The sequence below is a fragment of the Amphiura filiformis genome, unplaced genomic scaffold (genome assembly GCF_039555335.1).
Source record: "Amphiura filiformis unplaced genomic scaffold, Afil_fr2py scaffold_40, whole genome shotgun sequence".
NCBI lineage: Eukaryota > Metazoa > Echinodermata > Ophiuroidea > Amphilepidida > Amphiuridae > Amphiura > Amphiura filiformis.
Genome location: NW_027305504.1, coordinates 117,568 through 145,545, shown reverse-complemented (window position 1 = coordinate 145,545; position 27,978 = coordinate 117,568). Strand labels below are relative to the sequence as shown.

The following is a 27,978-nucleotide window of genomic DNA, read 5'->3' as shown; positions in this document are numbered from 1 at the left end:
CAAACTTAGCCAGCTTAAACGATCAGTTCAAACATTATTTTAGATATTCTGGCAAGCAGGGCAAGCTATACGAAAATTTGGCTTTGCCACGTCGACGTTCCTCCATTCAAAAAGGTTTAGCTAGGTTTGCTAAACCGCCGCTGTTTTAGAAAGTACTGTCTTCCAGCACCAAATTGAATGTTAATTTTGATTGGATAAATTGGAAGAGGGAGCCAAGGTCACACATCTTAATATGGCGCTAATATAATTCTTCAGGTGTGCCATGTGTCTTCATTGTTTCTTACTTTCAAATTAAGTGTTTATGCCTGCTAGGTTTCAAAGGTTTTCTTGCTTTCTTTTTGCGTCCTGGATTCTTTTGTCAAAATCTTATAAAAGCTGATTCTCTTTCTTGTGTGTCCTTCTGATGTGATGCCGGATGTTTGTGCGCACCCAGGTTTAGCTCAGTTTTCTTTACAATTTTTGTTTCGACTAGAAGAAGGGCCGCTACAGACTCCGAGTATTCGACGTAGAATATTTGATGTAACATATCTACGTTATTTAATCTAGTCCCATTCTATTTCCAGTAATGTTTAAGTTGTAACGAATGTTTGATGACGTACAATCGATAATATGCTACGTAGAATATCTGGTAGAAATATATTATCGATTTTACGCCATCAAACATTCGTTACAACTTAAACATTACGTGAAATAGAAGCTTGCAGATGCAACTACAGTACACCCCGTACATTGTATACATGACTTTTAGAGATGTGTGATGCACGCTGCGGCTGCTTATCACTTTAATGTACTCATAAAAAATATCGCACGTTTTATCAAGAGCCGCTTAGGATCGTCAAAATTGAAGGTCTTTGGTTTAATTTAGTAACCGGTGCCTGAGGTCCTTAAAAGATGTTCATAACAACGACGATAGCAGTGCCAATAATGCCAGTGATAGTGGCTAAGATATTCCAACCTCGAGCTGACTTGGAAGCTTGTAGAGCTCTTCTGACGTTACCCTGATGCATGTGGTCGGAAACCTGAGATGGAAAAGAAAAGATAGTACTACAAGGAGAAATTGGCATCATATTGGATTAGACATTTTATTTGAGAAAACTTTGGAAATGAGATGAAATAAAAGGTAAAGAAAATATTAAGACTCGTAGTTTGTAGGACTAATTGATTCTAGTATATCCACCTAATGGCTTAACTACGCATATTATGACTTATGAGTAGCCTTATCTATACCTAGCCAGCCCTGTCGGCCAGGGTGGACAAGGCTATAAAAATTTTCCCCCCAAGTTGAGTTAAAAATTGAGCGAAGCGTTTCTCGGCGTGGGGTCCAGGAGGGGGGGGGGAGGCATTTTTATACCATGAAGAGAAGTCTCTTTGCATCCTCTTTGCATGGGTCAACTGTCCAAGAGAAATGGGACGCCATTGAAAAATCAAATCAAATCTGTCATGGACAAACATGTTCCATCAAAAATGGTCTCTAATAGTCTGCCTTGGTTTACAAGGGAGCACAGAAGGTTGTGTAGAAAGAAAGAAAGAGCCTATAACAAGGCGAAGCGTTCTGGAAAATCAACCGACTGGGAGAAGTACAAACTTTGCTCGAAATATCTTAGACGCAGTCTCAATTACGCCAGGAAGGAACATGTTAAAGATCACATTATCAGCTCTCTTAACGACAATACTAAAGAATTCTGGTCATTTATCAAGAAGCTTCGCCAAGATGGAGGAAGATTACCAGATCTCAAAGTGAACAACAAAATTCTTAGCACCAACAAAGAGAAGGCTGAGGCGCTCAGCGACCAATTCAGCAGTGTTTTCATTAAGGAGGATACTACTATACCAAATCTTGCCAGCAGCAACATTCCTTCCATCAAGAAGCTGATCATCCGGGAAGAAGGGGTACTCAAGCAACTTCAGAACCTTAATCCAAATAAGGCATCTGGGCCTGACGGCATTCCAACATGGCTACTCAAGATGGCGGCGATGGAATTGACACTGATATTCACCAAATTCTTCCAAGATACCATTGATAAAGGTGGAGATTCCACTTCAGTGGGGTGAAGCCAACGTCAGTGCAATCTCCAAAAAGGGTGAGAAATCAAAGCCTGAAAACTACAGGCCTGTCTCATTGACCAGCGTTCCGTGCAAGGTGATGGAACACATCATCCATTCTCATGTAATGGGACACTTGGAACAGAACAGTATTCTTGTCGACAAGCAGCATGGGTTCCGTGCAAAACACTCCACGGAAACTCAACTTATCCTGACTTTAAATGACCTGACCAAGAGCATCGAAAGAGGTGAAGTCACGCATATGGCCATCTTAGACTTCGCCAAAGCGTTCGACAAGGTGCCACATGAACGCCTCCTCAAGAAACTTGAGCATTATGGCATCAGGGGTGACATTCACAGATGGGTAACAAACTTCCTTACCAGACGTACACAGAGAGTAGTCTGTGAAGGGACACCTTCAGAGCCTAAAAATTTGACTTCAGGGGTACCACAAGGCACAGTCACTGGACCATTGTGGTTCTTACTTTTCATCAATGACCTTCCTGCAAACCTCACCAGTACAGCAAGGTTGTTTGCCGATGATTGTGTGCTTTATACATCTAGCAGTTCACCTGAGGAGTTGACAGTCTTGTAAGATGACCTGACAAAACGTCAGGAGTGGCAAGACAAATAGGGCATGAAATTCAATCCCAGCAAGTGCTCTGTAGTGGAGAAGAACTCAATGAAGTGACTAGCCATCCATATTTAGGAGTTCAAATCGACAATCGTCTTCAGTGGAAGGGGCACATCAAGACGGCAGCCTCAAAGGCAAGCAGGATCTTGGGCTTCCTCAAGAGAAACATCTGGTTTGCAACACAGGAAACTAAAGTAGCAGCCTATAAAACGCTGGTTAGACCCATATTAGAATATGCTTCCTGTGTATGGAATCCATACAGAAGAGGAAATAAGATGCTTCTGGAGAGAATCCAGCGGAAAGCAGCCAGATTCTGCTTGAAAGACTACGAGCAGCGCAGCAGTGTAACAAAAATGCTGGAGAAGCTCGAGTGGGAGACCTTAGAAGACCGACGCAGAACCAACAGACTGACCATGATGTACAAAATCATGAACGACTCAGTCGCAATCGACAGGGACGACATGATCACCATGTCAACGGAAACCAGAACTAGGGGTAGTCACCAGCTCAAAATCCTCAAGATGCAAGGAACAAAGGACATTTATTTGAACTCCTCCCTCCTTCGCACTGTGACACACTGGAACAAGCTTCATGGGGACACCACTTCAGCAGCCACCTTAGAAAGTTTCAAAAATAGAGTCCAAAAGTAATTTAAGTGCATGTAGTCATGTCATTATATCAGCTTGAGCAGCATCAAAGTTGGCATAGTACATCTAGATCTGAACCTGCCGACTCAACCAAGACAAGACAAGACCATTTCTTCCCATTGCTCTCTTCCTTTTCTCTCCTTTCCCCTTCGTTCATTTCTTTCCCCTCCTTTCCCCTTCTTTTCGTTTGTCTTTCCCTTTCCTTTTTCTCTTTTCCCCTTGCCCCGTAACAGTTTGGCGATCTTGCTAGGATCACTCTGTGATTCAAGAGGAAGGACATGACAAGAGAAGTGAGGACAAGACGAGAACTTGATCCAGAGCATCATTAGTAACTACTTGTCTCTGCAGAGCCCCCCTAGATTTGTCCAGAATCGAGTCATCCACCGGTAGTTAGGCCACTTGGTACTTCAGTACACAATACACACACCGAATGGAAACCTCAGTAGGCTACCAGTGTGCACAGGCACTCCCTTTTACTTCTTGTGAGACAGGTGTTTTAGAATGTTTAGAATCAATCGCTGCCAAAATTAAAATATAGTATCTTCCATCAAAAACATAGCATATACTATATTTGTATTTGGGAGGCAACACAAATAACCATACGGGTATGGCCCCCACACACAAACAAAAGATCCCTGTTTTGGACCGAGCAGCTCAAAAAGACCCCAGAATTGTACCAAAATAAAGCGCTGAAAGGCCCTTGATGCTGTCACCTCTTAAAATATCCCCAAATTGATAATTCCTCTCATTTCTCTACGCGATATCAACAAAGATCCTTGCTTTTGACAGGCCACTGCTGAAAATTTCAATTTCAGACTATTTTAGCCCAAAATAAAGGCAAAACTATGCACTTTTGCCCTATTTGGGTCCAAAACATGGTGTTTTATACTAGCTATGTACAGGGAAATTTTGTAAATCCGGTCTTGCATTTCCAGTTCAACGGGAAGCATTATGTACTTTCCAACAAATTTATTGATGATATGAACCTCTCTTCACTGGGTCAAATATTTAAAGTCAAGTTACCCAAAAGTCACAGTTAGTATCTGCTAACAATCATTAAAACAGTTACCATGGTTACTGGATGTTTATTTGATTTGGTTATAGTCATGGCGAAGTAAAATTCTTACCTCGTTTGATTTGCAAATGGCGAAGACTCCAAACAAGCAGCAGCAAAAAAATGTATTGAGAATGGACCAAACCATGTAAGTAGGTGGGCCTACTTCTTGGGTGGTTCGCACGATTGTTTTCTGATGAAACAAAATAAATAAATTAATTGATTAATTTTAATTAATTAATTAATTACATTTACAGGCATTTATGGCGCCATTCACTAACATACCATAGCGTTTTATAGCAAAAGTATACACAAAAAGTCAAATAAACAAGAGAACAGTTCAAGAAAACAAATAAGTCTTTAGCGTAGAATTGAACATGGATAAGGTCGCAGCAGATTTTATGTCCACGAGTAGTGAATTCTATGCCGTAGCAGCTGCAATGTGAAACCTGTTTTCGCCATTGATTTTGTGGCTGCGTCTTGGAATAGCGAACTGGTTACTGTCAGAAGACGATCGCAAGGTACGAGGAGGAACATAAACGCCCGCATAAACGGTAAAGTAGTCCGAGCTGTGGTTGGGGCTCTGGTGTTGCATAGACTATACAGAAGGAGTTTAAACAGTAATTGTTGGCGAACTGGAAGCCAGTGCAAGGTCTTCAGGAGATTGGAAGCGTCAGTTCTACGATCAACTAACTGCAAAAACCAGTAACGCAACATTATTCTGTAGGCGAAGTGAAGAGTCCGTTGCAATAGTCTAGACGAGATGAAATGAGCGCACGAACTGCAAGGTGGCAAGTGTCCTGGACAATGTATAAACAGGAGTGGCCCCATTACATAGCCTTGTGGCGCACCAAAATCAGGTAATTGAGCAGCAACATTAACTTAATAATTAAATAATTCAGAATACCCCTGCCTGCTACGCTAGATTGGTCATTGAAATAGGCCTATTAAATTTCCTTTTTTTTTGAACCAGGCACTTCCAACCCTGATTCTGTACGCTTGTGTCTCAAAACTGGCTTCACAGGACGTGTAGATTGTCGTTGTCTTCAGGCAAGACACGCCCTTATACGCATTTGTTTCGTATTAATGCTTTGCGTACTGGCAACAGGTTTCAACATAAAGAAGTCCAAGTTCTGTGATTATTTCTTAAGAACCACTAAACCAACACTGGGCTTGTTTGTACACATTTGAACATTTCAATTCATTGTTTCATACTGATTCCAAATAAAGCCGGAATGTTTGAATTTTTGAAGACAATTTTGAATTGGTCGTCTGCAGTCGACATCCGTATGGCAATGGCGTAGCGTGAGTTATTAGTCATGGGGGTGGTGGTGGGGTGGGTGGGATTAGTCACCGACCATGATTGTAGGCACCAGGCAGGATGGTGGGGGGGCTCATTGATTTTCCAAATCGATGGGGGGCACAGCATGCTCCATCCCCGTGCCCGTATGATGCTACTCCACTGGCAAGGTACATGTTTATAATTGCTATAAGACACATTTTTACAGTGTACTGATAATTTCCTTATTATCTTGAACTGACTTACATTACGCGGAGGCCTAACGGCAACAGACGGATGCCTATCGGCAACAGGCGGAGATCCGACGGCAACTGTTGTTGTTTTTTGACTTGGCGGTGTGTAAACTTGCGGTGTGTATAAAGGATACTCCGGGGGGTGATCGCTTGGGAAGATGCCCGCAGCTGTCGGATTGGCATACCGGGCGGCATACGGCATGTACGGTGGTGGCTGTTGATCTATGCAAGATGACAAACAAAATGAGCAAAAGTGCTTTGAATCATCAACAATTCAATCATATATTATGCAATTTAGGCCTACAGGCGGGTACCCGGGGGTACAAGTATCACTAGGAATCAAGCCAAAGCGGAGTGTGAAATTTGCACTTATATTCTACATTTTCAAGCGGGACTCGATTTCCCGGGTGTTACACTCTTAAAACAGCTTGGTCAAAATTGACCCTGTAGAAGTCAACTATGCACCTTAGGCCTACCCCTACATTGACCACAATTTAGGAATAAGGTGCATAGTTGACTACTATGGAGTCAATTTTGACCACGCTATTTTTAGTTTAGAGTGTACATTTGCGTAGCTAGGGGTTGTGGCGCACGGGGCTAAGGATACATAGTGTCGCCCCTCACCCCAAAAAAAACTTGAAACAATTGCGCGCGGAGCGCGAGAAAATGTGCACAAATATCACTGATTAATTTTGTTTATAATGAAGTTGAATTTCGGTCATAAATCGATCTAAATGGATATTTGTGTTGAAATGCGCAAAAATTTTGACTTTCATCGCTTGAGGGGGCGCAGAATTGATGCTGAATTGGTCAATTCGGCACCCCCTAAACTGGCGCCCGGGGCACGTTGCCCCCTTCCCCCCTGGTTACGCCACTGAGAGTGTACTCCTAGTCTTAACACCAAAAAGGCTGAAGAATGTGACTTTATAATATACCCATTCTAATATTTTGGATTTTTTAATAGCAAAACATCTTTTATAAACAAACTAGCCCGTATTTAGATAGTTGCAAAGAATCTTTGAAAAACATTCTTTTTCTCTATAGCTAAACCAAAGGGACCGTTCAATAGACAAAATAATAATAATAATAATGATAATAATAATAATAATAATAATAATAATAATAATAATAATAATAATAATAATAATGGTGGTAGAAAGAATAATAATGGTAGTAATTAATACTACCACCAATAATAATGCTTTAATTAAAATACAATATTGACTTAATAGAACTTATGGCTATCACTTCAGTTATAAGAAATAGTAAATTGTCATGACAAATAAGAGTAACACAATAAAATAAGGAAGTAATTTGCCAAGCAGACATAATCTTATGTAATCAATGTACTACTCAATCATCCAGTAATAATAGAGAAGATATAGAATACGCCAAAGTGCGTACCTCTTCCAAGAAAGCAATATATTCTTCTGTAGACTTGCTGAAGTCTGGATATGAAACAACACATCTGTTAGTGTAAGTCGAAACAGGGGGATGCAAGGCACGCCTGTTTTCCACTAAAAGGTGTGAAAGGTGAAAAAAGCACTATTTTGGAGATCATCTGTGCGAGGATTTTATACGCAAAGGATATAAAAGTGTTCAGGATATACATCAAGAACATAGAGTGTAACAGAATTTTGTGGTCAACAAGAAAAGCTGCTGGTTAGGTAACATTCCTAATTTATGAATTTCATTCATTCAAAATCATTGTTAAATCATACTTTATTTTTCATTAAAGATTCAAATATTATTAACTTAATCAAACAGTGTGTTTTGTTGTGCATTCTGAATTGAATTTAGGTAAAAGGTGTTTTTGGCCTTGAGTCTTGTAACAACTCGTAACACATGCATGAAATAAACAATAAGTAGAGTTAGTAATGACTCATAAATAATTATGAAGCAGTATCAAAATCAACGATTATTATGGCTGCATCTGTAAGGCACAATATGTCATGTACAATAGTACACATGTACAAATGTACAATACACATGTACAAATGTACACATGTACAAATGTACAATAGTAAAAAAATAGTGCTTTTTTTTGTTTTGATGTATTGATGATGCCGGTGTGAGGTGCACCGACAGCCCCCCTTGGGGATTTTGTCGGTGGGCCTCTCACTGGTGTTAGGGTTACTCTTGCCATTCTAAAGTTGTTTGCTTGCAGCTGGCCTGCTATTTTTATGCATAGTATTGTTTGTATAATTCTTAAGTTAAAATCATATATTGTAAATTAAGTTTGGTAGTTTTTAAATCTGTAAAGCGCATTGAGGAATCTGAGATTCACAATGCGCTATATAAATGCTGTTTTATTATTATTATTATTATTATTATTATTATTATAGTATAACACAAATATAAATTATATACAAGTAACAGCCATTGAACCATGACTAGAGCATAACTATAAAAAAGGGACATTGGTGGTAATGGTGTTTAGAAACAGGTGAAGAGACGACCTCCTTCCCAGAACATTGAGCAAGAAGAAAGGCTGACGTATGCACTGGCTGTGGTATCAAGGTTAATATGAACGGGTAACACGGTACAAGTACAGTACAACAATATTTTAGAATGAATGATGTATCAGCATCATAAATAAAAACAATTATACAGTTTGGTCAATATAATAATAGGGCACTTTTGCACAAATAGAGTTAAATACAAAAATATAGACCTTAAACCAATTTAAACTTAAACATGCCGTAATAAAAGGAATAAAAATAAATGTAAAAAACAAAGGTCATGCCCAACCTGTATGTATGCAGATAACAAGGAAATCAAAATTGGAAATGAAACACTGAAGCAGGTATCCAAATATACCGAGGACAGGTGATTTAGTCAGTTGGTAACCAGTTGCAGGAAATAAATAGAAAAACACAAGCAGGATCGGCAGCTTTCAGTTGATGCAAAGACATATTAACAGACAAAACCATGGCAAATTATCTGATAAAGAAGCTTTTTGATCAGTGCATCTCTACTGTCATAACATATGGAAGTAAAACATTAAACAAATATATGAAAAAGAAACCCTTTCACCTACCTTCCTCATTGTTGGACTCCATTTTGATCTTAAGCTAAAACGGAACCTGCGATTTAAGAAACAAACCGAATTACATTATACTATAATTACGTTATGCGGCATGGATATGTATGTATGCCATGGGAAATTTTTCAGTCAATATCATTGTATTTGATCAAGTACTGAACCAGGTGAATCAGGTACGCCTGGATTTCTAGGTTTACTTCCTGAAAACGACTGGAATTCCAGTTGCCAATATCATACTGGAAAAAGCTTAAAAATGCTATAATGTATTAACAAAAGCCATGGAATTGTCCGAAACGAGCTTATCAAATATAGAATTTTCGATTGTGAACTATTTTTGCTGGAATTTTTTTGAAAATCTGGATTTAAAGCAATCGTAACTGGTCAAAAAATTCCTTTCAAAAAGGAATGGGGTACCCAATGGGAGCTGTGATGTGACGTGCTGAAACAGCTTGAAAAGTAACCGTACAAGATAAGATACAATACAGCCCATTTGCTGCTTTACTATTTGCGTAATGTCGTATACTTTAATAGAGGAACAGCGGACCAAATCTTAAAGGTTTGAAATTGTTTTTTTTATTTGCCTGATGAATACTAAATAGAGTTGGCTGGGCTACACTCTTCAACGTGTATTGGTTTGGTAATTTTTGGTAGGGCTCATTTGAGGTTAAACAGTGCAGGGGTCAATTTGAACAAAAAATATATATCACAATCCTGTGTAAAAGTTAATCGTCTGCCCATAAAGGAATCCAAAAATGTACATTGGTTCGCATTAAGTTTAGTTGTGACGTAGGAGAGTACATTCGCGCGTAAAACATTAATAGCGCAGAGCGTACATGCATGTGTACACTACCCATACCCATTCGCTTCTTTTTAATACGTATATCAGTCGGAGAATTCCACGACTGATATTTGTATTAAAGAAAAGGAGAACGTGTATGAGTTCTCATACTAATGCTACAGAACCAACACGAATGAATATTTGTATTAAAACATGTTAAAATCGGGTCATCCGTTTTGCACGCTTGTTTGATGTATATAGAATTGGCTTCATTATTAACTAAATGCAAACTAGAGATGGCGCTATTTATCCTAAATCATATTTCTTTATTTGCAAGGGGTAGATGATTAATACTGCCATTAAAACAGCTGGAATAGGTGAAACAAGCAACAAGGAAATTCTATGAACATAATTCATCAACAAAGAGGAATTATCTGTATAAGAGTAATTTCCAGTAACTAAATAGCGCCACCAATTTTGTCATTAGTAGATACATTTTATATCCGAAAAAGCTATAAAAATACTATAAAAGTAAATAATTATGTAAAATAGGGGAAATCAAAGTTGAGAATGACTCAAAAGCACCTGTATACATTAGCATGATATCACATGTAGCTGCTAAAGCCTAAAATTTTGTTGTACATGTACATGATGTTTTGTTTGAGGTCAATTATTCCATTCCAAACTCATTTGACTGTGAGCATTCTAAGACAAGACAAATTTGTAACTAACTTTATTCAAGTATTTTAAAATGGATACTGTGATGCACCCTGAGTAATTAATTTAATTTTAATTTTGTTTACGTTTAAAGCTATTTCATGAACGTTGAGAATCCCATGTTCATGTATAATCAAGTGATCATGCAATACTTTATGTGTTATGACAAAGCGGGGAATCCCCTTTGGGTGCAATAAATTAATTCAATCATAGTTATTAATATCATGGGGAATTCCCATATTGCTCAATCTTAGTACATTGCCTAATGTTAATTGGAAAACACCCTTTTTTGTTGTTATTTTGAACAAGTTCATTAGGAATGTTGATTTTAATTGTAAATTCATCAGACTGGCAACTCATCACATCTGGCTGAACATATCCTTTTATGGGTAACAGGAGGAACCAGTTCCTATATTGGTGAAACAGGTCGCCCCTTCGGTACCCGACTAAAAGAGTACCAAAACGTGGTTGAGAAATTTGAATCCAGACCATTTACACGTGCAAATCGCAAATCTTCTGTCGTAGACATTCACAAATCTGGTCACTAATCGTGAAGCTGATAAGACTACCAGGTGGCTCAAAGAAACCATTTGGATCCGCAGAAAAGGACATGAAACTCTAAATAAGGACGAGGGGGCCTACATACGCAACAACATCTTTGACCAACTTATCACGTCCTCTACGGTGCCTCCTGTTACCCATAAAAAGAAACAGCCAGATGTGGTAAGTTTCCAGTCTGATAAAGCCACTGATGTAGTGGTGAAAAGTCACTAGAATGTGAGTTAAAAATTTGACTGCTCATATCCATAAGTACCAGACTTTAATTATGTTTATCAGGAACAGTTACCCTGACTGCTCATGTCCATAAGTACCAGACTTGAGTCCTGTTTATCAGGGACAGTCTGTGTAGCTCAGTGGTCGAGCGCTCGCCCGACAAGCGAGATTTCTGGGGTTCAAATCCCCGCACAGGCAGGTATGTCCGGAGTTTTTACTCTGGTATATCTGCCTATGCATGTCATGTTTCCATTTGTAAATGTTGCAAACAAGGTCAGTCCATTATACGCCGCTGCCAGACACATACGAAAATATGAGCTGTCTTCCAACACCAAAATCTCAATTTTGATTTGATAGGAGGTAGTCAAGGGTAACCTACCTAAAAACACCAATTTCGTGGTCCTAAGTGCTTTTGTTTTCCCTATTTCGTAACTGTCAAATTCTTGACGGCTCGTTTTCATGCGTTGCTATCTTTTTGCGTCCTGAATCATTTTGTCAAATTCTTCTAAAAGCCACCTCTCTTTGTTGCGTGTCCGTGATGCCTGATGCTTATATGCATATTGCACAGGGTGTATCTTAGTCTGTATATTTGCAATTCATTTTTTTAGACTAGAAAAAAGAAAAGTGATATCAAAAACAGTTTTTCATTAGTAGTATGTATGGCGTCAAGCCGACCAAGTCAGAATTTGTTTCTGCGGTGATTTTAGGCTTTGTTTTGAAGTATTAATTACTTTACCACTGGGTCATGCCAAAATTCACCTGTATAATTTCTATAAATTGAGCCAGAAGCAAGCAACTCTAGAGGTATCAATAGAAAAAAGTATAGGCGAATCCAACGAGCCAAGTGATGGGTCAGAATTCAATCAGCCATTTGGATCCCATCCGCAGCAAACTGGTGTTGTGACTGCCCAATTGGATACATAAAACCTTTAATCGATCTTAATATTTTGTATTGTGTTGCAAATATTCATCATTATGTTGTCTACGTGTAACCACGGGTGGTGGAATACAGTTTAAAATTCCCGCCAAGGATGTATCGTTTCACATTTCAGGTGAGATTGGCCCGACGGGGACTCAGCAATGTCTGCCATTAAGGTGTAGGAATGTGTGAAATTCTTCTACAGGGAAAAGCAGACCGACTAGGATTTTCTCCATTATATCTTTAGATGTAGATGCAACTACAGTACATATCATATCTCGTTTAATGTGTAATTTTCAGTGATATGAAATGCACTTTAATTTACTCATACAAACAATATTGCACGTTTCATCCAAAGACCTTCAACATTGAAGGTCTTTGATTGTATTTAGTAGCCGTCGTCCGCTATAATGCGCAGAGCAAGGATGACAGGAATTAAAATAATGCCAGTGACAGTAGCTGCGATATTCCAAGCTCGAGCTGAGTTTGACGCTTGTAGGGCTCCTCTGATGTCACCTCGTAGCATGTGGTTGGAAACCTGAGGTGGAAGGTAAAGAAAATAACAAGACTCATAATTTGTAGGACTAATTGGTTCTACTAAACCTGACTACGCCCAATGACCTAAAAGCAGCATTGCCTCTATAGTCAGGCTTCAAGAAACATCGGCAAGAAACTGGTCTTTGGAGATTTATTTAAACATTTCAGGACACACCAAATGGCAAACCTCATTATCACACATTTGGCTTCCCAAGCAAAAGGCAGTATATGTATGAACAAATACAAAACATGTACCCAATTTTTTTTTGAGCGACTGGTGTTTTATCTGCAAATAACAACATAACATAATTATACTGCATTTGTATTTGGGAGGCAAATACCTGGGGAGAGCGCTTAACACAAATGACCATATGGGTATGCACCAACACCCCACACCCCACACACCCCTACACACAAAAGACCCCTGTTTTAGACCGCGCAGCTCCGGAAGACACCAAAATTCATATCAATATTTTTAATTAAGCGCTCTTTAAGCAAAGTCATTGTTCATTGAATTTACAACCGTATGTCAAAACAGGCGAATATAATGACTTTTTGCACAAGTTTTTGGCCAATGCTCATTGCCATGAATCTAGTACATCGACAATATAAGTGTACTCTTTCATTTAATGACATATAATGTGAAATATTGTAAGGATCAATCGGGGTTTTGACTTTTAAAACCTACACCTTGGTCAAATATTGTGCGTGACTAGGCCGTTTTCAACAAATTTACAACAATCGCCTTGCTATAAACATTGAATTGCGCCATCTGTTGACGTAATAGCGGGAAATGTTAGCTTCGTTCGATATAAAAACTTTTCTAATTGGATAAAGGAAACTATCGGAATTTTGACAAAACCAATCACAGATGCCGTATTTTCCACTAGTCAGCAGCTAGAAGCTCACACAGCTCTTATGATGCTATGCACTAAACCGTGTAGTGTAAACACAGGCTGTGTAGCTCTCTGAGGAGACAATGCATTGCTAGACTCCCTGTGTTGGACAAGTTTGTGTATTCAGGTGTATCGAGGTGGAAACTGTGCATAGATGCAATTATAAGGGTATCGTTTTTTCGATATGTTACAAAAACAAAGTGCTGAAAGACCCTTGACTTTAATGCTTTCACCTCTAAAATATCCCCAAATTGATCATTCCTCTCATTTCTGGTTTCTTTACGCGGTATTCAACATAGATCCTTGCTCTAGAATACCTTTTACGGCGGTTCCCATAGATCCCCCATTTCCGGTCCACGGAGAGCATGCCTTCAAACAAAATGGATTGACGATATGCGCCTCTCCCAACCGGGCCAAACATTTTATGTCAATCTACCCAAAAGTGACAGCTAGTCTGCTTACATTAAAACAGTTACCATGGTTACTGAATGTTTATTTGATTGGATATAGACATGATGATATTAATTCTTACCTCGTTTGACTTGATAATGGCGACGATTCCAAACACAAAGCAGAAAAATATTGTATTGAGAATGGACCAAACCATGTAGGTTGGTGGGGCTACTTCTTGGGTGGTTCGCACGATTGTTGTCTGATGGTGCAAAATAAATAAAAATCAATCAATCAATCAATCAATCAATCAATCAATCAATCAATCAATCAATCAATCAATCAATCAATCAATAAATAAATAAATAAATAAATAAATAAATAAATACATTTCAAATGACACACGTGTGAAGGGTTATTTACACCCTGTTTACAAAAATATTGTGCAAGCGGAAAGCGCCATCTGTCGAAATTACAAAATACTGTTGTGACATGATGCTTACATCAACATCAAGGGAGCAGTCCTAGCTTTCAAATACCGTTTATTTTATTCGTTTTGGTTTCGGCAATCCAGAGATCTGCTTCACTAAACACAAATGTGTGAAAACCCCTTTGTGCCACTTTTTAGAAAATTGAATAAAATGGTTATATCTAAATACCTGTACACTACACTCATTATAAGAACATTAATTTGAAGGATTAGAAATGATTATGTAACAATTACTCGGTGACATTTCAAACGTATACGATAGGCAATATTTCGTTGACATGATTTTAATTTCACAGCAAGAGTGTGCAATTTTGTTTGTTTTTTAATATGTATTGAGTGACAAAGAAAACAGTATTTGCCATGATAAAATCATTGACACGTACAGGTATATACATGTTTTTTAATTTTAGAGCAGAATGTGAAATATTTATTTTTCTTTTAACCCTAACAGGACGGTGTACTACAAAATACTACTCGATATGCGCTGTCCGTGCGTGCATCCTACGTGGTGTGATGACGCAATCGCCGTAAGTGATATATAGGCACGGTTTCGCTGGCCAGCGAAGTCCAAGACCCGTGGCAAAGTGTCACCGACCCAGTGGTTGGCATGCGAGGGTCTCGGGTTCGAATCCCACCCAGAGCAAACAACTTCTTTCTTTCTTTTCTCTCTTTAATCCTTCCTTCTTTCCCTTTCCGTCGCCAAAAAGCCCTTAGGCGGTTAGGGTTAATCTAATTCAAGTGGAAAAAGAGAATAATTCTCTTTATACCTGTATAAATAATATCTGTATCATGATAAAAGAGTAAAAACAGTGACAACAATTTTGTATTGTTGTGTATATATCGATGCATTCTTTTGATTTCAGGAAGAAACTCTTGATAAACTTGATGCTATCATTGATTTACATGTACAGCCCTCTTGACGTTGATGTAAGCATCATGTCACAACAGTATTTTTAATTGCCAAAGAGGGCGCTTTTCACTTGCACAATATTTTGAGACAGGCTGTACATGTCTATAATTGCTATAAGACACAATTCTTGCAGTGTGCTGTTATTTCCTTATATTGGATTGACTCACATTAGTGACGGCACCAGGCGGAGACCCACCGGCAACAGGCCCAGGCCCAACGACAACTGTGGTATTTTGACCTTGTGTTATGTAAGGGTTATTGCCCGGGATGGGGCCTGGAGCAGAAGAATATTCATACGGTGGTGGCAGTTGATCTATGATAAACAAAATGAGCAAAAATGCTTTAAATGATTATTATTACTCGTTCAATCATAGGCCATCTACTGATTTTACCTGAAGGTGCCGCTTTAAAACTTCACTCATTCTAATATTTTCGAATTATTAGCAAACTATCCTTTGCAAATTAGCTTTTTTATTTTATTTAAGGAGTTGTTGAACATTTTGAAAAGTTTCCTGAAATTTGTGAATATATAGGCTACAATAGCTGTATGAGCAGATGAGCTAATCCCAAAGATTTGAAAGTGCCAACTGAACTATCCACACAGCCACGTTCACTTTTCTGTAAGTTAAAAAAACCTCCCCCGTATGAACGTTGATGTTATATGATGACGGGTCCACGTATAGGAACAAGCTGATCGAGATAACACAAAATATTTATGTATAAAGAAAAGCACGATTTTGTTTTCCAAGATCGACGGACATGATAAGTTCTATATAAAAATACTTTTATGTTTCACCTACCTTGTTCATTAAATTGTCTGTCATACTTTATGTTAGACTCCATTTTGATCTTTAATATGTTGAAACTAAATTTGAAATTTATAAAGCAATCCGAATTACATATACTATTACGTTATGCTACATGTATGATGTATATGTATGACAACTGTATGACAAATGTATGACAACCAACTTGACCTTGCGCTGAATCTATGCATGAAAGGAAATGAGCAATCGGCAAAGTAATCCATCCATTCTACCTCACCCCACCCCCCGCAAGTGTGTATACATTTTACACCTTAATCAAGAGTTCCGCATTAATGTAGCATAGGGCGTAACGATAGATATTGTAACATCAGGAAGTACGTCATATCGATGTTTCCATGATAGTTTCAAAGAAATTGAGTGATAAGGAGTTTCCCAGGACCAACCACCTGTAGAGATTGGAATCCGTTAGAACGTTCTCTTTGCCCAAAAAGGCTAGAGTGAATATTGTACAGTCCAAAAAGGATGGTCAAGACGCAAGTCTTGAAATGGCATTTCATGACAGACGTAAAAGTTTGTAGAAATTGGATTAAGTTGTGCCAGCTTGGCGTAGACCGGGGATATGATAGGGGTAATGCGAGCTCCTATTTGGTTATGGTCGAGTTCCTACGGAAAGATCAATGGTGGTACAGATGTAATTAAATAGGCCAAAATCAGCATTTCATCAAAAATTAGTTTTTGTCATTTTCAGACACATTAATGTATGCAGTTTTCATTACATGAAAAACAAATCTGGAAACATTATGCAAATTGTATAAAAAGCGTGCTAATTACAACAAGAATCTTATTATTTTCTTTGTTTACGAACCCATTGCATGACGTTTTTCACGCATTTCATTTTTTCACCAAAGTCGACATTTGAAAAAATGCAGCTCCTAAAGTATACCCCCTATAGACATGAAAGTTGGTATTTATGTTCTGTAGACCATTATCTAGTGCAAGAACCTAATTTGAAATGTTTCTTGGATATTGATAAAATCAGACGACCAAATATGCAAAAATTGGTACACACAAAGTGTAATTTTATCCCAAAATCACAGGTGGTACACCTCCTACCCCCTCTGATGTTACTGGAAATAGGCTCGACGTTAGAGAACATTTTCCCAAAAGGTTGCATATGTATAACGCTTTAATAACGTTGGCCTTCAATGTAGGCTTTAGGAAAGAACTTTAAAATAACAGTAGTCCCGCTATGTGCAACAAAATCGGAAACGTTCATTGTAAAATGTTATGAAAACTTTTCATAACCGTTACTAGAATGTACACTTTAATATTATCTGGTAACCTTTGGGAGTGTTTTCAATTGTTGCCATTCTATGGCATTATATTAAATATGCAAATTTGAATTTGAATTGAACCTAATTTTCTAAATTTGATTCTACACCTGTTACAATGAATCATGTAAAGAGTTTCTATGATCTTTCCACACAAAAAAGTGTCAATCACACCTGTCCCAAGACAAACACGCCTTCCCTTCACTGTAAATCCAAACATTTAGGTTTATAGACTAAGTGCACACTTTTAGGAGTAGACCCCTGGTTTTCATTTAATTGTATTTGATTTTTAATTAATTATTTAATTATTATTTAAAACTAGAGCCATTTTACCCGTATGCGTAAATTATTATTATTTTACAGTTTAGGCCCCATCGATCAGGACCATGATAGCGATACTGTTTGACCCTTTCTTGAAGATATTCATCGGGACTGTTCATGATAAACTGGTATATGTAATTTCTTACAACTAGTCTAAAGATTTCCACTTACTTGCAGACGTTTCGAAAACTGACCGTTTTCTTTATCGATGCTATTGTTGCCAGGCTAGGATCGTCGGCAAAGAGAGTAATAGATATAAGAGATGGATTAAGGAGGCGATCACCATCAGAAAGCGGGGTAATACCATGAACAGAGACGAGGGGCAATACAACTTGAGTCACGTCTTTGACGATCTGATAAGTGAAAAATCAACTGGCAACTCCGTTGCCAAGCAGCAGAAATCATCAGCTGTACACAGATCGTCATTGCAACAATAGCATCGATAAAGAAAACTGTCAGTTTTCGAAACGTCTGCAAGTAAGTGAAAATCTTTGGACTAGTTGTAAGAAATTACATATAACTGTTTGCCCTGTTGTCCTCCGACTCCGGATGATATCAGTTTGATGACCTTTAACACAACCTTATTTTAGGCTTGTCCCTCTAATTACCGATTTCAACTAAATGTGATTTATTACACTCCTCTGTTCCTCCCAAGTTTGCCCTTTTCCATAGATGAAGTTTAAGAGGCCATTAAGAAACTTTAAAAACAACAAAGTGTGTGGGTAGGATAAGATCTCAGCAGAAGTGTTGAAAGCAGGAGGACCCATGTTGAAACAAATGTTGTTGAAGTTCATTAACACCGCCTGGGCTGAAGGAAACATCCCCGAAGACTGGAGTAAAGGTCTAATAACCCCTGTCATGCGCGTATTTTTTTGGGGGGGATGGGCTTTGGGATCGCCAGCCCCCCGGGGTAAAAGCAGGGGGCGGCCAAAATGAAGGGCGGCGGAAGAAGAAGGGCGGCAAAAACAGGGCTGGAAAAACGAAGGGGCGGTAAAAAGAATTAGTAAATAAAAAAGGGCGGAAAAATTTGAAAAAGCATAATAAATTTTGAAAAAATGGTACTATTCATCAAAATGTGCTGCTTTTAGGGCGCTAGCGCGTGAAACCTTTTTTTTTTTTTTTTTTTTTGCTCTTCACTTTTTCAAACGACCGAGAAAAAAATTGGGGCAGCAAATGGGCGGCAAAATTGAATTTTCTTCAGCTCCCCGGGGTTGGCGCGGCCACGGTACGCCACTGCCTGTGTACAAAAAGGGCGACAAACCGGACCCAGCCAACTATAGAGCTATTATCCTCCTGTCAATCCCGTAAAGTATTCTGTAGGATGGCTCTTATCGAACACAACAGACTGTAGATAACCATCTGAGAGAGGAACAGTGTGGGTTCAGGAGTTCCAGAGGCACCTCAGATGCGGTATTTACAGTAAACTGGTGAACCTCATTGCAAAAATGTATGAGCAAACTAAATGCTCAGTTCGTGGTAAATGGAAAGATCACCGATTGGTTTGAAGTCCTAGTTGGTGTTTGAAGGTTTGAATTTGTCATGAAGGACATCCAAACTCTAGGCTCACGTGTGCAGATGGGTGACATGTGCATTAACAACATCCGATATGCAGATGACACCACACTCATGGATATGGACTTTGAGAACCTGCTAATCTCCACTAATGAATTGGAAAAAGCATGCAGCAGCTGGGGAATGAAAATTAACCCAACAAAATACCAGATCATGTCTGACGATCCAAGATATATCATGCTGAACTTAAGGGCTGGGGTATGAACGTTTGGACAGTATTTATTTTGGGACATTAGAGCACATCAGGCATATCGAATTGCATTCTGAATACGAAGAATGTCATTCTGATATCAAATAATTTTGTTTTTTTGAAATTCGCAATTTAATACACATTTTATGGCAAATCATTAAAAATTGATATTTTTGATATTTAACAGTACTCGAAATAAACTTTATAAATCTGATGATTTATACTTAACGTGTATGTAGGTGAAATGCCGACGATCAATTGAAAATTTTGACCTTTCGTATTGAAGATATGGATTTTTTTTCAAAAAAAAACAAAAAAAAATTAGGTCTTTTTGGGAAAAAAATCTATATCTTCAATATGAAAGGTCAAATTGATTGATTGTCAATCCTGCTACATACACTTTAAGAATATATCATTAGATTTATATAATTACTTCGAGGACTGTTATATATCAAAAATTTGAAAAATATCAAATTTTTATAATTTGTCATAAAATTTGTATTATATTGTGATTTTCAAAAATGAAAATATTTGATATCAGAAAAACATGACATCGTATTCAGAAATTCAGATGTCTAGTGCTCTCATGTCCTCAAAAATACTGTCGAAACGCAATAAACGCTCATTTTAGATCCCTTAAGGTATCTGGAATGAGCGTTTTGAGCGTTTCGACAGTATTTTTTTGTGGGACATGAGAGCACATCGGACCTATCGAATTGCATTCTGAATACGAAAAATGTCTTTCTGATATCAAATAATTTTCATTTTATGACAAATTATTAAAATTTGATATTTTTCACATTTTTGATATATATATATATAACAGTCCTCGCAGTAAATTTTATAAATCTAATGATATATTCTTAAAGTGTATGTAGCTGGGAGAAAAAGCCGACGATCAATTGAGAATTTTGACCTTTCATATTCTCTGCCTCTTAAACGACATCAAATGTGCCACAATTGGGTATCACGAATCGTTATATATGATGTGCAGTTAATATTCATATTTTCTTTTATACAGAGGATGCTTCAGTTTTGACAGGAAATTTTTTTTCTTGAAAACACTCTCACTCGGTTATCTTAAAAAGGTAACCACGCAAGCGTTTCTAAAATGCAGTATGGCGAAATGTGGTGTACCTCAACATCGGCTTCCCCACCAATGACCCCACATGAAGCAAAGACACAAGCAACAGACAGAACTGAATAGAGGAGGCTTACTCGGCAGGGAGCAAAGTGACACAACGTCTTGTGCAGATAAGTCAAATAAGTCAAGTCTATCCCGTTGACCCCGTATGACCTTTGACCTCGATTGACCACTGCCTGATGACCTTTGATCTCGGATGACATTAATTAATTTATTAATTAAATTGATTCAATTATTTATGTTTTATTCATTTAACTGACTATACTCTTTCTTTTTTTCATTTAAAGCCATATTATAACATTTGCTGAGGTAGCCGCCCTCGATATTTTTTCAAAATTCTGTTTTTTTTTACATATTTATAATGAACTTTATTAAAGTAACATACCCTGCAATAATCAAGACTTTAGGTGCTCTCGTTTAGTCACAATCCGAGATTTTGAATAAAACGCAGGAAGCGTCGTTTTATTATTACGATATAAATAATTGTGACCGTCCAACACAAACCGCTCGTAAAGTCGGCAAATTGTATTTCGAGTTACAGTGCAAAATGTGCATAGAGGTTGTATTCATATGTACCTAATATTTGTCCTACATGTTTCTCATTTTAGTCTAGTCAAACACCAATCTTTAATCCTATTGTTGAAGAGGATAATAAGTTTATACTTATGTTTAGAATTAGTAAATAGCTTTAGTCCTTGTTTGCTTTGGCTAAATCCTGTTCAAGTGGTGAGTGAATCCTGTTCAAGTGGTGATTGAACCACCAATTAACAATGAGAGGACATTCCTGAATCTCGTTGACTTGGGGACTATTTGAAGTGACCGCCAACTATGACCATTTGATATTCAATACCAGCAATGTGGAAAAAGAGAAATAATGTAGCACCAAAATAATGTACCCTTTTACTGAAGGAGCAAAGTTTAACAAGCCATAACTCCGCTTCTGGATATCGTTTGAAGTCAAATGATATATCATTGTAAAGCTTATGATATATATTTTCTTAGCACGGAAGAAAACAAATTTGACCAGGGGCCTACTTTACGAGCGTTTCGACATGGATGGTCCCATATTAGTCGAACGCCTACTCGATGTTCATAACACAGTACATGTATGTAAGTGGAGACACAAATAAAGGATCGTGTCGTAGCACCACTGAATGGAGTGACGCGCATTGACGACATCGGTGCTGGTAGTAAGTTCAAATTTCCTTTGCTTTACCTCAGTTGTTCAGCTTAAAATTAAAAGAGGACATATCTGACAGTAAAAGCTAACATTTTATGGAAAAGAAAATAATACTAATCTATTTTTATGGAAATGTAATAACATGGCTTTAAAAATGGTTAATATAATTCATCACCATTGCACAAAATTGTGGGGCTATAAGACCTTTATTTCACCTATACTAAATTGGCAAGCTGCCACATACGTGTCCTAACCTGTTGACCACACAGGTGCACTGAAGCTAATCAAACAAACAAATCGCACAATGAAACTGGAATAGAAACTAATACTCGCTTTATATAAATCTTTATTTCAATAAAGAACATTTACAAATTAAAATTTGATCTTTTTAAAAACGACCTTTTTATTTACAAACCATTTTAATAAAAAGAAATCCGTATAATAATATTATGCATTACATGTTGCCATGAACAAAGGTGGTCTCTTCCCAAAGACACAAAGGTTTTGGTTCGATTTTTGTCGATATCAACAACTTTGAAATTGCAAATGTAATGATGGGTGTTTTATGCTAGTCAAATGTCTAAACTCACATAGTCAGATTACGAAGTTTACGAAAATTATAGCAATCGCTTTAAAATCCATCGACCATTGTCATGATTGTGTGGAAGCAAAAAAGTTAACAAGCTCAAACAATCAGCTTCACAAATGAATTCTTCAAACACTTTCAATCAACGTAGCAGTGGACATGGACATGGTCAGACCATATATGAACATTTGACTCCCCCCACGCACACTAAAAGGCTGCCTACGCCCCAGTCAGATTATAAGAAAATATGAGCTGTCACCAAAATCTCAATTTTGATTTGATAAATTGGAGGAGGGGTCACCCACCTTACTATGGCGAAAAAAAAATGATTTTGTGGTTACAAATGCTTTTGTTTTCCATATTTCTTAACTTTCGAAGCACTTGACGGCTATGTTTTCATTCCATGCGTTGCTCTCGCCTTCTTTTTGCGTCCTGGATCATTTTGTCAAATTCTTCTAAAAGCTACCTCTCTTTGTTGCATGTCCTTGTTTCGATTGTGAATGTGATGCCTGATGTTTGTGCGCATAGGGGTTATCTCTGTATTTTTTCCAATTGTTTTTAGACTAGAAGGAACAGGGATATCGAAAACAGTTGTTGTTTTCATTACTAGTATGGCATGATGTCGACCAAGTCAGGATGTGTTTCTGCGGTGATTTTGAGCTTTTGTTTTAAAGTATCAGTCACTTTAAATTCACCTTGTCCAATTTCTATACATTGAGCCAGGCAATTCAATAGGCATTGTTTGGAAAAAGTATAGGGAAAAGTAGACCAACTAGAATTTTCTACACCATCTTTGGATGTAGATGCAACTATAGAACCTATAATATCTCGTCTATGTATAGCTTTCAGTGATTTGTGATGCAAAATGCTTATCACTTTAATTTATTCATATAAAAATTATCGCGCGTTTTATCCACGTCTTCGGACCTTCAAAATTGAAGGTCTTTGGTTTTAGTTAGTAGCCACCGGCCGCGGTGGTTAAAAAGATGTTCAGAACAACGACGACAGGAATGACAATAAAACCAGTAACAGTGGCTGCGATATTCCAACCTCGAGCTGCGTTGGAAGCTTGTAGAGCTCCTGTGACGTCACCCCGTAGCATGTGGTTGGAAACCTAATGCGGAATGAAGAAAATGATACAGTAAGGAGAAGTTGGCATAATATTGAAGATTACTCGGATTAGACATTTGAGGCAATTTTGGACATGAGATGGTAAAGAAAATAATAAGACTCATAGTTTTTATGACTAATTGGTCCAACGCCTAGTGACTATACGCCTAATGACCTATGTAGCCATGCCTTTATAGCCAAAATTCAAGAAACCGGCCCTTGGAGATTTATTTGAGCGTTTCAGTACACACCGAATGGAAAAGTTCATCATTATTACACATTAGCCTTCCCAAACTAAAAGGCAGTATGTATGTGAACAAATACAAAACAGGTACTACCTTTTATTTCTTAAACGACAGGTGTTTTAGAATCAATTTGCTGTCAAATCAAAATGTAGTATTTTTAATCAACAGTACTGGGCCAATAAAGTCCAATACTGGACACTGGTATTGTTTTGCACACCGGTGTCGAATCGGGCCAGTACTGGTGCTAAGGTGGGCACATTTTAATTTTCTCGTTAAACCTGCCAATATGTGGGTAAGAGAGTGGGAGTCATGAAAGAGTAAGAGAGAAATTAAGGTGGCAAAGAAAGAGCAAGCTTAAAATGGTAATTTCACTTATCCAGTTTAGCACTACTCGGTCCAGTCCGACACCGGTGTGCAAACATGTATTGGCCCAATAACGGGGGTCCAGTATTGGCGTAATGTTATCTGGATAGCATAAGTGTATTTGTATTTGTGATGTAAATATCGGGGGAAGGTACTTAACACAAATGACAATATGGGTATGCTCCACCGAAATACACCTGCGCAGCGCAGAAAGACCCCTGAAATCCAAAAGAAAGCGCTGAAAGACCATTGACTTTGATGCTTTATAAAAGACCCCCAATTGATCAATCCGCTCATGTGTGGTTAATACGCGACATTCAACGAGAAATCCAACGAGAAAGCTTTTGACAGTTCGTAGTTCCGAAATATCCTTTTCCCAAATACGCCGAGTCAGCAATTACCAAAGAATAGGAGCATGCCCTCCACAAATTGAACAATAACATGTCCCTCCCCCGGTGGGGCGCGATGGTGTTTTTGGTACATCGTTTCACGCGTGGTAAAATCAGTTGATTTTTCAAAAAATCTGTTCAGAATCATGATGCATCATGGGTAATATTTGCCGATAGAATTGGAGATAAACACGAGGAGGCTGCAATTTGTGCATTTGCAATGGTGGCGAACTTTGCACTTCCTTCAAAAACACATTTTGTAAAACATTTGTTATTAATTCCTACATAATGTTACTATTTCCTGTGAAATAAAAATACTGAGAAGGAGTGAAGACCAAACTGTCAGCGAAATTCCAGTACAAAACGTTTTTATACAAACGTCAAAGTTCACCCCGTTGAAAATGTACAGTAGCCTCATCGTATTAGTCTCCAATTTTATCGGCAAATATTACCCATTACAGACAATGATCTGTAATTGCGAAAGTGCTTATTCCGTGTTAAATTGTGTAAAACGGAAAAAATAAAAAAGTTACAAAAATGATGTAGAAAAAAATATCGCCCACGGGTAAATGGTATTTTGTATCAGTTTACCCAAAGGTAAAATGCACCATCTGCTAGTATTCAATAAACAGTCACTACGTTTTGGCTTGAGTGGGCAAACATGATGAAATATCTTACCTCGCTTGACTTGATAATGGCGACGATTCCAAACAAGAAACAGCAAAAAAATGTATTGAGAATGGACCAAACCATGTAAGTAGGTGGGGCTACTTCTTGGGTAGTTCGCACGATTACTGTCTGGGGATGCAAAATAAATAAATAAATAAATAAATAAATAAGAGTTCTGAGAATTATCCTTGGGTCCAATTATGTATCTTATGACAATGCTCTTGTTGTGTGTAATCTGTGAGCTGTCTGATAGGGGGGAGCAACATTGCCTTGAATTTGCTCGTACATTTTCCAAGTGTGATCGGACCACCAAGTTGCTTCCTCCCAGCAGAGGTCAGAAAATTAAATTTCAGGGGGGGGGGCAAAATCAACGGATTTTTCCCAAAATTGTCGCATAAAGTGGAAAGTTACGTAATTTTTGTGTGGTTTTGACTCAAAGGGGGGAGGGGCAAGAAATATATTTGGGGGAGAATTAAACCCTCCCCGGAGCGCCGCCACTGCCTCTGGCTACGCCACTGCGCTACACACAGATCCACAAGCATCAGTACACTTAACAGAACCACTAAACCAACACTTGGTTTGTTTGCACTTATTTTCATGCATTTTTTATGCTGATTTCAAAATAGAATTGAAATTTTAAAGACAATTTGGAGCTGCAGTTGACACCCGTTACTGTTGTGTAGGTCTACGTGTGTGGAGAGGGTAAGGTACATACATATGTCTATAACTGCTATAAGACATATTTCTTGCAGTGTACTGATATTTCCTTTTATATCACTCATACATAAATTCTAGACAGTTCATTGGTTGATTACCATTTATCATTTTTACTATCACCCTCTCCGTGTGATAGTCTTTACCATCATGTGCTCTGCCGTAGTGCGCCTGCGCCAAGCCGTGCGCTGACTCTTGGACTCGCCGATTTAGTTATGGGGTGAACCCCAACATGTGAAGTATATCACGGCAAAACATGGTGTTATGTTGATGAAAAAATGTATTTCCTACCTTAAATAGTATTTTAGTAATAGAATTTATGTATGATTGATATCAAACAAATATTAACTGTATTAAATTCGTGTAATGGTCGAAATATAATCACTCGGACTGTGAAAGATTCCATTCCATTCCACTCGCCGTTCCGGCTCGTGGAATGGAACAATCCATCTTTCACCTCGTGATTATATTTCGACCATCACACTCATAGACAGTTAATATTTGTATAATATTGGATTGACTTACACCCGGGACTTACATTAGTAACAGGCGGAGGCCCAACAGCAACAGGCGCAGATCCGACGACAACTGTAGTGGTATTTTGACTTTGCGGTATGTAAGGGTATTCGCCTGGTATGGGGCCTGGAGCAGTCGCATAGGCATACGGTGGTGGCTGTTGATCTATAACAAACAAAATGAGCAGAAGTGCTGAATCATTAGGCACCACAGCCAAATGTGTTTGATCTTAGGTTCAACCGTTGATGCTGCTTCGATGCTTGTAATTATAAGACCTATAAACTAATTAATCCGAATTAATGGTAAAATTCATTACATACAAAGATTAAAATGTTACAACAATTAACAGTAGCTAATTATTTTATAAACAATATTAGAATCAACCAATCATCGATGGTCGATCAAAAGATCGAACAAATTTGGCTGCATTGCCTTAATAATTCAATCATATACCAAAAGGGTGATTTTACTTGAAGAAGGTGCCGCTTTAAAAATACACTCATTCTTACATTTTGGAATTTGTAGCAAACTCCGGGAGCAAACTGTCCTTTGTAAACATACTAGTTCTTTTTTTTTTTAATGCAGATGGCTGTAGAACATTTTGAAAAGTACTCCCCTTTTTAAAAACCATTTTCAATTAGCTGTATGAGCTAAGAACCCGAAAGTGCTACCCAAACTAGCCACACATCAAAGTTGATGCTATCTAAATAGATGGCTGCTCCGGATAATATAGGAACAAGCTGAGCGAGATAGTACAAAAAACCCTATAGGCCTACATGTACAGATGTGCCAAGGAAAAACACGATTTTGTTTTCCAAGATCGACGAACATAATCAGTTCCATAATAAAATATAAATATACTTTCACCTACCTTGTTCATTAAATTGTCTGTCATACTTTATGTTGGACTCCATCTTGATCTTACGCTGAAACTAAATTTGCGACTTATAAAACAATCCGAATTACATATATTATTACGTTATTGCGTTATGCTATATGTACGATGTACTAGTATGACATGACCCGGGTTGAGTACCAACTTGACCTTGCACGGAATCTATGCATGGAAGGAAATGAACCATCGGCAAAGTATTCCTTCCATTCTACCTACTCCCACGCAACTATATATCAATTTCCCGATTGTAATGTTCATTCCAGAGTTTAAATCATGTAGCCTATAGGGCGTAACGATAAATATTGGAACAGCAGGAAGTACGTTGTATCCCTATTATAGAATCTGTTTCGATATTCAAACAAATTTAACCATAGGGATTTTCCCAGGACCAACCACTGGAATCAGTCAGTCTTTTCTCGTTAGGGACGCACCATTAGATATTATCAGGGGGGGGCTAGGGAGTTTGGGTCAGGCAGAATTTTTTTTTTTGGCCGGGTGACACAACCCTGCAACGTAACTCCCTATTTGGTTGTACCTGAGTTCCTACGGGTATATTTGAAAACAGTGGCATAGGCCTTAAATAGACATTTTCATTTGAGGGGTGGCATGTGGGGACAA

General features: G+C 38.0%; 3 protein-coding genes across 3 annotated transcripts; all 3 read right to left on the bottom strand.

Moving 5' to 3' along the window:
* Positions 1-105: 105 nt before the first annotated feature.
* Positions 106-9,068, bottom strand: LOC140144122 (interferon-induced transmembrane protein 3-like). The gene is made up of 4 exons (XM_072165959.1): positions 8,952-9,068; positions 5,925-6,133; positions 4,452-4,571; positions 106-1,019 (listed from the first exon to the last, which is right to left on the bottom strand). Exons 1-4 carry the CDS (start codon positions 8,971-8,973, stop codon positions 885-887), a joined length of 486 nt encoding a protein of 161 aa, XP_072022060.1. The 5' UTR covers positions 8,974-9,068; the 3' UTR covers positions 106-884.
* Positions 9,069-10,388: 1,320 nt separating this feature from the next.
* On the bottom strand, positions 10,389-16,323 carry LOC140144123 (interferon-induced transmembrane protein 3-like). Its single transcript, XM_072165960.1, has 4 exons — positions 16,169-16,323; positions 15,536-15,681; positions 14,111-14,230; positions 10,389-12,683 (listed from the first exon to the last, which is right to left on the bottom strand). The coding sequence occupies exons 1-4, from the start codon at positions 16,209-16,211 to the stop codon at positions 12,534-12,536; spliced, it is 459 nt and encodes a 152-aa protein (XP_072022061.1). The 5' UTR covers positions 16,212-16,323; the 3' UTR covers positions 10,389-12,533.
* A 6,924-nt stretch (positions 16,324-23,247) lies between these two features.
* LOC140144124 (uncharacterized) lies at positions 23,248-27,492 on the bottom strand. The gene is made up of 4 exons (XM_072165961.1): positions 27,337-27,492; positions 26,488-26,630; positions 25,245-25,364; positions 23,248-23,573 (listed from the first exon to the last, which is right to left on the bottom strand). Exons 1-4 carry the CDS (start codon positions 27,377-27,379, stop codon positions 23,415-23,417), a joined length of 465 nt encoding a protein of 154 aa, XP_072022062.1. The 5' UTR covers positions 27,380-27,492; the 3' UTR covers positions 23,248-23,414.
* Positions 27,493-27,978: the final 486 nt, after the last annotated feature.

What these genes read in the sequence shown, in the direction of transcription:
- LOC140144122 (XM_072165959.1), bottom strand. Translation starts at nt 8,973, where the DNA reads ATGGAGTCCAACAATGAGGAAG. An exon ending in GGAGTCCAACAATGAGGAAG is followed by an intron (nt 6,134 to 8,951) that starts GTAGGTGAAAGG and finishes CATCTTGCATAG; the next exon opens with ATCAACAGCCACCACCGTAC. An exon ending in CCATTTGCAAATCAAACGAG is followed by an intron (nt 1,020 to 4,451) that starts GTAAGAATTTTA and finishes TTTCCATCTCAG; the next exon opens with GTTTCCGACCACATGCATCA.
- LOC140144123 (XM_072165960.1), bottom strand. Translation starts at nt 16,211, where the DNA reads ATGGAGTCTAACATAAAGTATGACAGACAATTTAATGAACAAG. An exon ending in CAGACAATTTAATGAACAAG is followed by an intron (nt 15,682 to 16,168) that starts GTAGGTGAAACA and finishes TGTTTATCATAG; the next exon opens with ATCAACTGCCACCACCGTAT. An exon ending in CCATTATCAAGTCAAACGAG is followed by an intron (nt 12,684 to 14,110) that starts GTAAGAATTAAT and finishes CTTCCACCTCAG; the next exon opens with GTTTCCAACCACATGCTACG.
- LOC140144124 (XM_072165961.1), bottom strand. Translation starts at nt 27,379, where the DNA reads ATGGAGTCCAACATAAAGTATGACAGACAATTTAATGAACAAG. An exon ending in CAGACAATTTAATGAACAAG is followed by an intron (nt 26,631 to 27,336) that starts GTAGGTGAAAGT and finishes TGTTTGTTATAG; the next exon opens with ATCAACAGCCACCACCGTAT. An exon ending in CCATTATCAAGTCAAGCGAG is followed by an intron (nt 23,574 to 25,244) that starts GTAAGATATTTC and finishes ATTCCGCATTAG; the next exon opens with GTTTCCAACCACATGCTACG.